Source organism: Ornithorhynchus anatinus, chromosome 8 (genome assembly GCF_004115215.2).
Source record: "Ornithorhynchus anatinus isolate Pmale09 chromosome 8, mOrnAna1.pri.v4, whole genome shotgun sequence".
Classification (NCBI taxonomy): domain Eukaryota; kingdom Metazoa; phylum Chordata; class Mammalia; order Monotremata; family Ornithorhynchidae; genus Ornithorhynchus; species Ornithorhynchus anatinus.
Window position 1 is genome coordinate 39,767,002 of NC_041735.1, and position 12,886 is coordinate 39,779,887.

General features: G+C 46.4%; 1 protein-coding gene across 3 annotated transcripts in view; it reads right to left on the reverse strand.

Annotated features, from left to right (window-relative positions):
- NEK11 (NIMA related kinase 11) overlaps positions 1-12,886 on the reverse strand; it is a 160,292-nt gene that overhangs the window by 22,187 nt on the left and 125,219 nt on the right. For 2 of the 3 annotated variants that reach the window (XM_029070653.2, XM_029070650.2), the window contains one exon: positions 1,947-2,043. The exons of the other annotated variant lie outside the window; for it this stretch is intronic. In XM_029070653.2, coding sequence (XP_028926486.1) covers positions 1,947-2,043 — 97 coding nt within the window. The remainder of the gene's footprint in view (positions 1-1,946; positions 2,044-12,886) is intronic. 3 annotated transcript variants of the gene reach the window in all.

Sequence of the window (12,886 nt, forward strand, 5' to 3'; positions counted from 1 at the left end):
ACTAACCAGTTCTGGCTAGATAATCTCCAGTGCAAAACTTGGCATTTTGCTCACTATTCCAAAAGGCCCTCACCCCTTTTAGGGATTTAAGACAATAATGAGGTTGGATACCAACACCTCAACAAGGCCACCTACCCCCAACACCACACCCCCATCCTCTCGGCTCTCAGATTCCTCCTTGAGTATTCCTTGACACCGTACAGAGTAATCACCAGATGTCTTCCTCTGCAGCTTTCACAAAATGATTAGACTGTAAGCCCGTCAATGGGCAGGGACTGTCTCTATCTGTTGCCGAGTTGTACATTTCAGGCGCTTAGTACAGTGCTCTGCACATAGTAAACGCTCAATAAATACTACTGAATGAATGAAAATGGTTTCACATCTACATAGCAGGAATTGATGAAACCTCTCAACCACTACTGGGACACTCCTCTCTGTGAAATGTTAGGCTGAGGAAGAATTTCTGACTGTGGTAATGGAGGATTTCAATAGATTAAAATCTGGGGGCCCATTAATTTCATTATCCTTCCCCAAACAAAAATTTTTAAATGAGAGATGTTCACAGACTGCAATTAGACTGCCCACAGTAACCAGGAGAGAAGTTAAATCATTGTTTTCAAATGACTCTTCCTCGTGGGCTGGCTTCAGATAGGGGTGGATAGGTTAGGCAGGGCAATTTCCCCAAGGCCCAGATGCAGGAAAGCCCCCTGGTTCAACCACTCAAGGTTACCAATTTTGGGGATTGCCATGGGGATCCCCAGAAGAGGCCAGGGCACTTCAAAGAATGAAACTACTGTGTTGACAAGTAGTTCTGTTCCCTAAGCAATGGGTTCTCTCTGTCCCAGTAGAAGGGCTCTGCCCAAGGCTCCCATTTGCCCAATTTCACTCTGCTGCCTGGATCATCTGGCTAAAAAAATCATTCAGTCCGTGTCTCCCCGCACCTTAAAACCCTCCAGTTGTTGCCCATCGCTCGCTTCGTCCAACAGAAATTCTTCACCATCAGATTTAAGGTACTCCACCATTCCTACTTGACTTCGCTGTTTTCCAATACATCCTAGCCCACACACTTTGCTCTTTTAACACCAACCTGCTCGATGTACCTCGATGCACACATCTGCATCCCCCACTAGACAGTAAACCCCCTGAAGACAGGAATCATGTCTACCATCCCCCCAGCACTTAGTACAATGCTCTGCACATAGTAAGGACTCAGTAAATTTCATTGATTGATTGGCTAATTAACTGTTTAGTAGCCAACCCCTGGCTTACACTCCTACTTCTGGCCTGGAACTCCCTCCCCCTTCATATCCAATGGACACACTCCACTATCTTCAAAGCCCTACTAAAATCATATCTCCTCCAAGAGGTCTTCCCTAACCAACCCCTCATTTCTCCATCCTATTTGCCCTCCCCTCTGTGTTGCCTAAGCACTTAGGTCTGATCCCAGCCCCCTAAAACTTATGCTCATATCACTATAGCCTGTGCTCCTCTTATCAGGAATTTATTTTCATGTCTGTCTCCCCAGCTAGGGCTCATAACTACCAACACTATTTTATTATACTCTCCCAAGCGCTCAGAACAGTGCTCGGCGCAGAGTAAGCATTCAATAAATATTACTGATTGAAAGCTGGCACGAGACGCAGTGACGGAAACAATTTTGATTATAAAAAGTCACAAATCCAACTGCTATTTGGGTGATGTTCTACAGTGAATAAGGTGGCTTTGTCACCTTGATAGCACCCACCCACAACATCTGGTGATAGACCTGGACTTCAAATTTAGCCAGGAGGACTCTGGCCTCCCCCAATCACCTCTGAATCAAGAAGACACAGCTTCTCTTTCTCCTCCATCCTCAACAGTCGCGTTGCAGGTATGCCTGGACATTGTCAAGTGCCAAGTAGATCTTCCTTCTGGATTGTTACAGTGGGTCAATATATGCTACTTACTCCCTCATGCGCTTCATCCTGGTCTCAGCCATGGTGCTGTTTAGAGGTCTTGATACCTCGGGCCCGCCTGTAGCCACACTGCTGACAGTCCTCACGCCTAGAAATCAATGTGCAAACACACAATCTTATTTCCACCCTCAGGCACTTTTCAAGGACAATTAGAAACCCGGGAGAAAGTCACCTGCGAGCCTAAGAAATATTGCTTTAATTAAAGATTTCTTAGATTACTACATGCACATTAAATAGCTGTCTTCTAAAGGAAAAGGCTTGCAGGTTTTAAATTTGCAAGAAATTTGCAGACCAATCATCTCGAGAACATTTTGTCAGATTTGTTTATTAAAAGGGGTGTTACTCCAGTAATAAACTGGAACAAAGAAAAGAAACCTGCCAAAAAGGAAATGTGCTTGGATAATACCGTTCTCTATTGCTTTCCCTGTTGCGATGGCTATCTACTTGCGCTGGAAGCCTCCCCTCTTACGGGACATGCATAATTCTCAGACTTCGCCCTGCTTTTGGTTGAGAGGACAGAACACTGCTCTGGGAATTAGGAGGCCTGAATTTTAGTCCTAGTCCTGCCAGTAGCTGACTCATGAGGAAGCAGACTGCATATGAACATCTTGGGCTGCCCTCCCGCCTGCCTGCCCCTGCAGAAACATGAGAAACAAGAAGGTGTGAGGGGGTGTGAACGATGTCAGGCAAGCTGTTATCACTCTTATCAATTCCTCCGTGCAGGTTCTCGGTCCTGACATCTCAACTATTACTTGACTCCTGGTTGAAGTTACGTAAAACAGTCTTGGTGATTGCCGACCACGGTCAGAAAAAAAAATCCTCAACAGCCTCTGCATTGATCACCATCAACCATTTCAGAAGATGGCTATTTGATTAAGTCGACTGACCAGGGCAACTAACACCGGGACCTAGTTTTAGGCCCTAAATTCAAGCCTGAATAGGACTAAGGTCCCTCTCCTCTCAGGGTCACACCTGGAGAGTTTCCAGTACTCTACTAGACTCGGCTCTGGAGAGAAAGTCAAGCAGAGGCCTGTCCATTCCACTCCAATTTGGCCAGTGGCTAACGAGTGGAAGGCAATCAAAACTCACCCGTGCTGGGCAGCAGCGGCAAAGGAGAGAGTCGAGGGCGGAGACTAAAGTTTACTGCGTGGAAGGAGGCGATGGTAAGCCACTTCCGCATTTTGACCAAGAAAACTCTATGGATCCACTACCAGAACGATTGCAGATGGAGACCGGGGCCTTCTGGGAGAGATGTGTCCGTGGTGTCGCTACGGGTCGGAAATGACTCGACGGCGTAAGACCGGACAAGGACTAGGGATTTGTTCGCTTTTAAATGGCCTCTCACCTTGGTCATGAGGACACAAACCAAAACTGATAATGCCACTCGGGCATCTAGGGAACTGGCACTGTTTTAAAGCATATTCATGTGAAATGGCAGCTTGCCTTCACAAGTTAGAATGTTGGGAAGCCTGTGGCTGCTGCTGCATCTGTGCCTTCTGTGATGGTTGGGCTCTGAAAAGTTCTGAGCCACAAGGAGCCAGCAACTTTGCCCTTTGGCAACAAGAGAAACAGCCTGGCCTAGTGGAAAGACCACGGGCCTGGCAGTCAGAGGACAAGGGGTATACTGTACTCTGCCCAGCGCTTAGTACAGGGCTCTGCACACAGTAAGCACTCAACAAATACCATTGACCGCCAGAGGTTCCAATCCCGACTCTGTCCCATGCCTGCTGTGTGACCTTGGGTAAATCACGGAGTGGCTCTGACCCTCACTTATCTCATCTGTGTGATGGGGATTAAGATTGTGAGCCCTACGTGGGACATGGACTGGGTCCAACCTGCTTAGTTTGTATCTAACCCAGCACTTAGTACAGTGTCTGGCACACAGTAAACGCTTGGAAAATCCATTAAAAATAGGGCCCATAATGGATTTATATCTGCCTTTGTCTTTTATGTCCTGTTTTTGGCTCCCTTATGTGCCTGCCAATCCCTTTTGATTCTTAAACTAAGAGTGCCTTGGGGAAATGCTTTGTTTCCAGAAGGCACTCATTAACAACTACTGACTGACTGAATAAAGGAATGCATATCAATTATTTCATTTTATCCTTATGACTTGCCTGAAGGGTTAGGGGAGGCAGGAACAATTTAACTGCAGATACTGAATCACGGTATCCTGTTGCAATTCTGAGGTTGAATGATATCCCAGAGCTGTTGCAGAAGGCTATCGACCAATGAATGGTATGTACTGGGTGCTTACTGAGTATACAGTAGCAAGGTTAGAGGAAGAGCAGGGACTCTCACTGAGGGCCCTCCAAAACCTTTATGCTTTTTCCAGTCAGCGGCAGTGACACTCTAATAATAATATTAATAATCATGGTATTCATTAAGCGCTTACTATGTGCCAGGCACTCTTTTAAACACTTTAGATACAAGATAGTTGGGTTGGACACACGTAGGGCTCACAGTCTTAATCCCCATTTTACAGACGAGGGAACTGAGGCACAGAAAAGTTAAGTGATTTGCCCAAGGTCACACAGCAGACAAGTGGGGGAGCCAGGATTAGAACCCACGACCTTCTGATTCCCAGGCCCGTGCTTTATTCACTAGGCCATGCTGCTTCCCATCCCAGCCACTCTACCTTTCCAATCTTTCCAATCAGCCCCCCAGCACTTCGGTACATAGTCAAATTTTATTTATTTATATGAATGTCTGTCTCCCCTACTAGACCGTAAGCTCCTTGTGAGCATGGAACAGGGCCACCAAATGTCATACTGTACTCTCCCAAGCGCTTAGTACGGAGCTCTCTACACAGTAAGTGCTCAATAAATGACTGACTGAACTTCTCACCTGAGGATTACTTTAATGACTGATTCCTGCCTCCCGCCAAGGGCTACAGGCAACCTCATTTCTCAGCTAAATCTTGTGACTGACTGTTCTATAATCATCTCCTTTGGCAAGCTGAGTTATTGGTCAGCCTCCATTATCTGCAGTTCCCCAGGCAGCTTGCAGAATAATACACCGGAGTTGATTGTTTCTGAGATGGCTTCTGCCTTGCTTCTCATCTCTCTTGGGCCAAGGTGGCTGGCTCCTCATATTGAAAGGTGACAGAGAGAGAGAAAAAGCCTATCGATGGAGGAAAAAACCTTGAAAACGAAATCCCTGTGGGAACCACATTTCACCAGAGCTGAAGTTTACTATTAAATTTGATTTTTAGGCACCTCACCGATCCCTTATTCTCCAACACCTCTGAGTTAAACTGTGGGGAGCTGTGACCAAATTAGCATTAGTTACACCCTTGTGGAAATTGCTCTGACCTTTATTTGCTTGATTTGTGACTAATTGCCAACTGTCTTTGGAAGTGTAGGGTGGCTTCACCTTCCTTTTCTTCAAGCAAAACCAATTTTAAAAAGGGGGCACTAGAGTGGTTCAATTTAGAAAGAAATGGGAGGCGGAGGCTTAGATTTTTGGTAATATTGCTGTGACCGCAAACTGCTAGGAAAGTTTCAAACGGCAGTCATTTTGAAATGCAAAAACTCCCATCCCCTTACAGATCTCAGAGTTCTTTCTCCCTTAATAGCCCCAAAGAATAGCCGTGAACTCCCAAGTCCTCAGTACAGTGCTCTTTACACAGTAAGTCCTCGATAAAGAAGATCGATTGATAATTAGAGGTAAAGGTGCAAGAAGAGTCGCGAACGATGTTTAGCAGGATGCAAGAAGGAGTATCGAGGGTCGAGACGGAGACAATTTAAGGGTTAGAAGAACTTGCACATTTGGTATTCGCTGCAATTTGATGCCTAATCAGAAGCCCCAAATCATTTTTAAGTGATAGTACATATGGTGAGGAAGAAATCCCATACTCAAATTTTCCTTTGAGTCCAAGTGAGATATTGATTTTTCATGTTTTTTGTACTGAACCCAAATTTAACAGAGGCTCCTGAGATTTATATGGAATATTCTCCCGGTGGGTGGAGCCTCTATAAGGAACACAAGGGCAGGTTCTGGGGAAGCTCTTCTGTCAAATGCAAGCACCGGTGCTATGGATCTTACTGATAAATAGTGAAAGGCTCAGGGAAATGATGAGCTGAAATGCTATTTGATTTAGCATAGGGCATGTCCTGAAGCACAGGGTTAGCAGGTCCTGCCACATCACACTGGCTAGTCAAGCCCCGGAAAACTACAACCTTGGATGCGGTTCTGAAATACTCTGCTCTCTGTTGCTAAGAGACATGCGAAGAGGGGTTTTTCTTCCACATATTATTGTACCTCTCTAGGGTAACTAGCAGCACTGTGCTCACCCCAAAAGATCCAAGATTCAAGAAATCAGTAGGAACTTGAATGTCCTCTCCTTAGATTCGTTTGACTATTCTAGACTGCAAACACACCGTGGCCAGGGAACAGATCTACCAAATCTGTCATAATAATAATAATAACGTTGGTATTTGTTAAGCGCTTCCTATGTGCAGAGCACTGCTCTAAGCGCTGGGGTAGATTTACAGGGTAATAAGGTTGTCCCACGTGAGGCTCACATTCTTAATCCCCATTTTACAGATGAGGTAATCGAGGCACAGAGAAGTGAAGTGACTTGCCCACAGTCACAGAGTTGACAAGTGGCAGAGCTGGGATTCGAACCCATGACCTCTGACTCCCAAGCCCGGGCTCTTTCCATTGAGCCACACTGCACTCTCCCAAGGGTTTAGTACAGTTCCTGCACACAGTAATTGCTCGATAAACTCCAGTGGATTGATTGATTTCGGTAGGGGTCACCTTCTGCAAACATTTAAAGCAGCATACACCTTAGGATATTGGTCTGGGTACTGGGGATGATAATAATAATAATAATGTCGGTATTTGTTAAGCGCTTACTATGTGCAGAGCACTGTTCTAAGCGCTGGGGGAGATACAGGGTAATCAGGTTGTCTCACGTAGGGCTCACAGTCTTCATCCCCATTTTACAGATGAGGTAACTGAGGCCCAGAGAAGTTAAGTGACTTGCCCGAAGTCACACAGCTGACAAGTGGCAGAGCAGGGATTCAAACCCATGACCTCTGACTTCCAAGCCCGTGGTCTTTCCACTGAGCCACACTGCTTCTCCTTGCATCCATGCATTTGGGGATGTATGAAAGAGTTAATGATACAGAACTGAGTCAGATTCAAAGGATGTCAGATTTAGGGGCACCGTGCCACACATCAAAATGTAGTTGTAATTGAACATTTTCCCCCGTGCAACGCCACAGAATGGAATTTTCATGCCCTTCAAAATAGAGAGTCGAGTTGGTTTTCCCGCACACTTATTTCATACTGCAAATACCCTAGAACCGTATGAAATAATAAAGCGAAGTAGGGGTTTGGGCTTTGAAAACTTCAGGTTGACTTTGAATTCATTCAGAGCTTTAAAAAGTGTTTCTAGATGGATGCGATCTGTCAATAAAGACGTTTTGTAGTGACAATGAGATTCCGATTGGGGACAGGTTGAAAAGAAGGATCCTGCCCCTTTGATAGTGTGCCTACCCAGGCAAAGTAAAGAAGAAAATTGAGTTCAATAAGTGGAGAATTCAAGTTAAAAAAATGCCTCTTCCTTCATAACACTTTTTTTGTGTGTGGGGAGGGAGGGGGGTCTAAATGATTAGCGTATATGACACAGTAGATGCTGTTAGGATAGAAAAATTACTTCTTCAACTAACAAATTTACTAAGTTGTGGCCATTTCTGTCATTCATTTGCTACTCTACCTTAGTGGAAATATTACAGATACTGGTGTATCCCTACTTGCCGCAGGTATTGGTAAACTTCTTTTTTTTTTTTGCAGAAAAGTCAACAAAAATCAAACCTATGACCAGTCAGTATTCTTTAAAGCACAATGCATACCCACAATGTGTATCAGTAGCTCCTCATAGCAACAGTTGCTGCTGCCAGCAAGGGTAGGAAATAAAAATAATAATAATAAAATAATGTATTTGTTAGGCGCTTACTATGTGTCGGGCACTGTAGTAAGTGCTGGGGTGGACACAGTTCCTGTCTCACATAATAATAATAATAATGTTGGTATTTGTTAAGCGCTTACTATGTGCAGAGCACTGTTCTAAGCGCTGGGGTAGATACAAGGTAATCAGGTTGTCCCACGTGAGGCTCTCAGTTAATCCCCATTTTACAGATGAGGTAACTGAGGCACAGAGAAGTTAAGTGACCTGCCCACAGTCACACAGCTGACAAGTGGCAGAGCTGGGATTCGAACCCATGACCTCTGACTCCGAAGCCCGAGCTCTTTCCACTGAGAGCCATGCTGCTTCTCACATGGGGCTCACCGTCTCAATTCCCATTTTCCAGAGGAGGTAACTGAGCTCAGGGAAATGAAGTGACTTGCCCAAGGTCACACAGCAGATAAGCAGCGGATCCACGTCTCCCCCATCCTAAAAAAACCCGCTCTTGACCCCACTTCCCCCTCCAGTTATCGTCCTATCTCCCTACTACCCTTCCTTTCCAAAATCTTAGAACGAGTCGTCTACAATCGATGCCTAGAATTCCTTAACTCCCATTCTCTCCTAGACCCCCTCCAATCTGGCTTCCGTCCCCTCCACTCTACCGAGACTGCTCTCTCTAAGGTCACCCATGACCTCCTTCTTGCCAAATCCAATGGCTCCTACTCCATTCTGATCCTCCTTGACCTCTCTGCTGCCTTTGACACTGTCGACCATCCCCTCCTCCTCCGTACCTTATCTCACCTTGGCTTCACGGACTCTGTCCTCTCCTGGTTCTCCTCTTACCTCTCTGGCCGATCATTCTCGGTCTCCTACGCTGGAGCCTCCTCCCCCTCCCATCCTTTAACTGTTGGAGTTCCTCAAGGGTCAGTTCTTGGCCCTCTTCTGTTCTCCATTTACACTCACTCCCTCGGTGAACTCATCCGCTCTCACGGCTTTGACTACCATCTCTACGCAGATGACACGCAGATCTACATCTCCGCCCCTGTCCTCTCCCCCTCCCTTCAGGCTCGCATCTCCTCCTGCCTCCGGGACGTCTCCACTTGGATGTCTGCCCGCCACCTAAAACTCAACATGAGCAAGACTGAGCTCCTCATCTTCCCTCCCAAGCCCGGTCCGCTCCCAGACTTCTCCATCACCGTGGATGGCACGACCATCCTTCCCGTCCCGCAGGCCCGCAATCTCGGTGTCATCCTTGACTCGTCCCTCTCGTTCACCCCACACATCCTATCCGTTACCAAGACCTGCCGGTTTCACCTCTACAATATCGCCAAGATCCGCCCTTTCCTCTCCACCCAAACGGCTACCTTACTATTACGGGCTCTCGTTATATCCCGGCTAGACTACTGTGTCAGCCTTCTCTCTGACCTCCCTTCCTCCTCTCTCGCCCCGCTCCGGTCTATTCTTCACTCCGCTGCCCGGCTCATCTTCCTGCAGAAACGATCTGGGCATGTCACTCCCCCTCTTAAACAACTCCAGTGGTTGCCTATCGACCTCCGCTCCAAACAAAAACTCCTCACTCTAGGCTTCAAGGCTCTCCATCACCTTGCCCCTTCCTACCTCTCCTCCCTTCTCTCTTTCTACCGCCCACCCCGCACGCTCCGCTCCTCTGTCGCCCACCTCCTCGCCGTCCCTCGGTCTCGCCTATCCCGCCGTCGACCCCTGGGTCACGTCCTCCCGCGGTCCTGGAACGCCCTCCCTCCTCACCTCCGCCAAACTGATTCTCTTTCCCTCTTCGAAACCTTACTTAAAAATCACCTCCTCCAAGAGGCCTTCCCAGACTGAGCTCCTCTTCCCCCTCTACTCCCTCTGCCATCCCCCCTTTACCTCTCCGCAGCTAAAGCCTCATTTTCCCCTTTTCCCTCTGCTCCTCCACCTCTCCCTTCCCATCCCCACAGCACTGTACCCGTCCGCTCAACTGTATATATTTTCGTTACCCTATTTATTTTGTTAATGAATTGTACATCGCCTCGATTCTATTTAGTTGCCATTGTTTTTACGAGATGTTCTTCCCCTTGACGCTGTTTAGTGCCATTGTTCTTGTCTGTCCGTCTCCCCCGATTAGACTGTAAGCCCGTCAAACGGCAGGGACTGTCTCTATCTGTTGCCGACTTGTTCATCCCAAGCGCTTAGTACAGTGCTCTGCACATAGTAAGCGCTCAATAAATACTATTGAATGAATGAATGAATCCAGGATTCAAACCCATGACCTTCTGACTCCCAGGCCCGTGCTCTATCGATTATGCCGTGCTGCTTCCCAAAGGGAAGGGCAAAAAAAAAAAAAAAGGAAAAGGAGGACGAAGGGAGGGAAAGGGGAAGGAATGATAGGGAATTTCTGTCCCTTGGATCAGCTAAAGGGAAGAAAAATTTCACCGACCCAGGACGTTCCCACTGCCGCTCACTTAGGCAGCTTCTCAGTCAGCTCTTGTCCCTGCTCCCCGACACCATCCTCCCACCCAGACCAGCTGCCGAACCAGGAGAGAAGGTAACAGGCAGAGGGATGCGTTCTGGCTTCCACCCCCGTCAATGCAGAGGAAACCCCCAGCCCACATCGGTGCCAACGGGATACCCGGGGGGGAGGAGAGGGCACGGGGATTTGGGAAGACTGGCATTTGTTGGAGAACAAGGAAGAGAGAGAATGAGGGAGAAAGAGAGCAGAAGAACCAAATTGACATTTAGTTGTTTCCTTCCTCCCACTTCTCCTTTGCCCTCACTGTTCCAAGTCCCCGGGTGGGTACCAAGGCTCAAGAGCCACGCTGGATTCCAAGAAGGCCCAAATGTAGCTCAATGAGCCATAGGTTCCTAACCTCGGAATTTCAGGATTCGACTTTAACGCCATTCTATTTGGTGAGTGGAAATATAGAAAAGAAAGGAGGCCACTGTGTATTCTAGTTTATGGGTAAGACGGTGCTTGTTTACATGATGCTACAACAGCTTGGCCAAGTGGACAGATCACAGGCCCGGAAGTCAGAAGAACATGGATTCTAATCCCAATTGCACCGCTTTGCTGGGTGACCTTCAGCAAGTCACTTCACTTCTCTGTGCCTCGATTATCTCATTGTAAAATGGGGATGAAGACTGTGAGCCCCATGTGGGACAGGGACTGTGTCCAACCTGATTAGCTTGTATCTACCCAAGCGCTTAGTACAGTTGCCTGGCACATAGTAAGCACTTTACAAATGCCATAAATACCATCCCCCTGCATCCCCTTCCCCAAAAGACCACCAGACCATTCAGACTTGTATTTTCCTATATGGTAATAACCGAGTGTTCACTGCATGCAGTATACTGTACTAAGTATTTGGAAAGTAAGAAAAAAAGAAGTAGTCTGTTCCCTACCCACCAGGATCTTGCACTCGGAGAGACAGACATGAAAATATGTAAAAGCAGAGTATTCAAAATAAACTGAATACACAATTGAATAAGCAGATGCACTAAAGTGCTAAGGATGGATATAAATGAAAATACACATCCTCTTTATCCTAAATCCTGAGAATACCAGAATTGGAATTAGTTGCTTAATGCAGTTTCAAATTAGGTAGAGGTATCCATACTCTAGTTTTTAAAATCCTAATGAACGTCGGTCAGGTGCTTCAGTGGTGTCCCGCAACAGCTTCGAGAAGTCTAAAATTTAAGGAAGTGGTATTCTCATCCACTGGCGGTGCAATTCCTTATGTCAGTAAATGGAATGTGGGAATGGTTTTATTCCGGGATTAATTTAAAAGTTCGGGCCCACAAGTATGCCCCTCGTGAGCGAAATACACGTCTGCCTGAGGATCTGGGGCAGGGATGCGGAGAGGGGTGAAGTGTCGTGGAGTCTCGGCCCTTGCTCCTAGGACAAAGTAAAAAGGGAGAACACCATAATATTCTGTCCCCCCGCCGCCCCCCACAGTGTAAGCTCATTGTGGGCAGGAAATATGTCTGTTACATTGTACTTTCCCAAGCACTTAGTAACAGTGTTCTGCACAGAGTAAGCGCTCAATAAGTACAGTTGGTTGATTGATATTTTGGCACAGTCTCTCATCTCCTTAAAGAATACCACTTACACAGCACTGTATCCATTAACATTTCAGATTTTGTGTGAAAAGAGCAGGTCTACGTCTAAGCTAAGGCGGCTGGAAAATGGGCAGGGTTAGTCAGGGCAAGTTTACTGGAGAAGGCCCACTGGAAACATTGAAAAAGAAAGGAAGGAAACAAAATGAATATGAATTAGTCTTTCCTTAACATGGTCTAGTCTATTTAGGATATAAAGTACTTCTATTCTGGTTTCCAATCTTGAAAGGGCTAGCTTTTCCAGCTCACGAGGAAACAACCTGTTGAAATGAACTCATTGAGCCAAATCTTTGTTTCAAGATGAAAAGCACAGCACCTTGAAGTTAAATGGCTGTCACTCGGCCTCTCCACTTGGTGACTTTGTGTTGAAGAGTTTAACAGAAGGAAGTTTTTTTTAAGGGGCTCTGGACTTGAAAACAAACAGTGATAAAGACAAACCCTAATATCTTCTCTGATCTTTATCCGCCTTATTTGTTCAGTAGACATTACAGGAAGTCAATTAATACCAGAGCTCAGAGGGGGTTCTCAAGGGTAAATTTCCACAATTCAAATCAGTCAGACATATTAAAGAACTCTTCACGGGCGATAAGACTTTAGGGCTTCACTAACCTTCTAATCACTGCCTTAGAGACAGCCAGTGCGGGGCTACAAAGCAAACTTGAAATGTTCCAAAGAGTATTTATTGCCCTGCTGCTGCTAATACAAACCTACGCAAATATCTTCAGTGTCCAAAATGTAAAAGGATGGCCCTATTGAGATTGCTATCATGATTTATACTTTGAATAAAGGCCTAACTAGGTTACTACAATGTGGACAAGACAGGCAATAGCCAAACTAGGATGGAGCCCAAGAAGGGAAACAAAATGGACTGGGGTGGAGAGTGGAGCAAATACCTCACGGAGGGGTG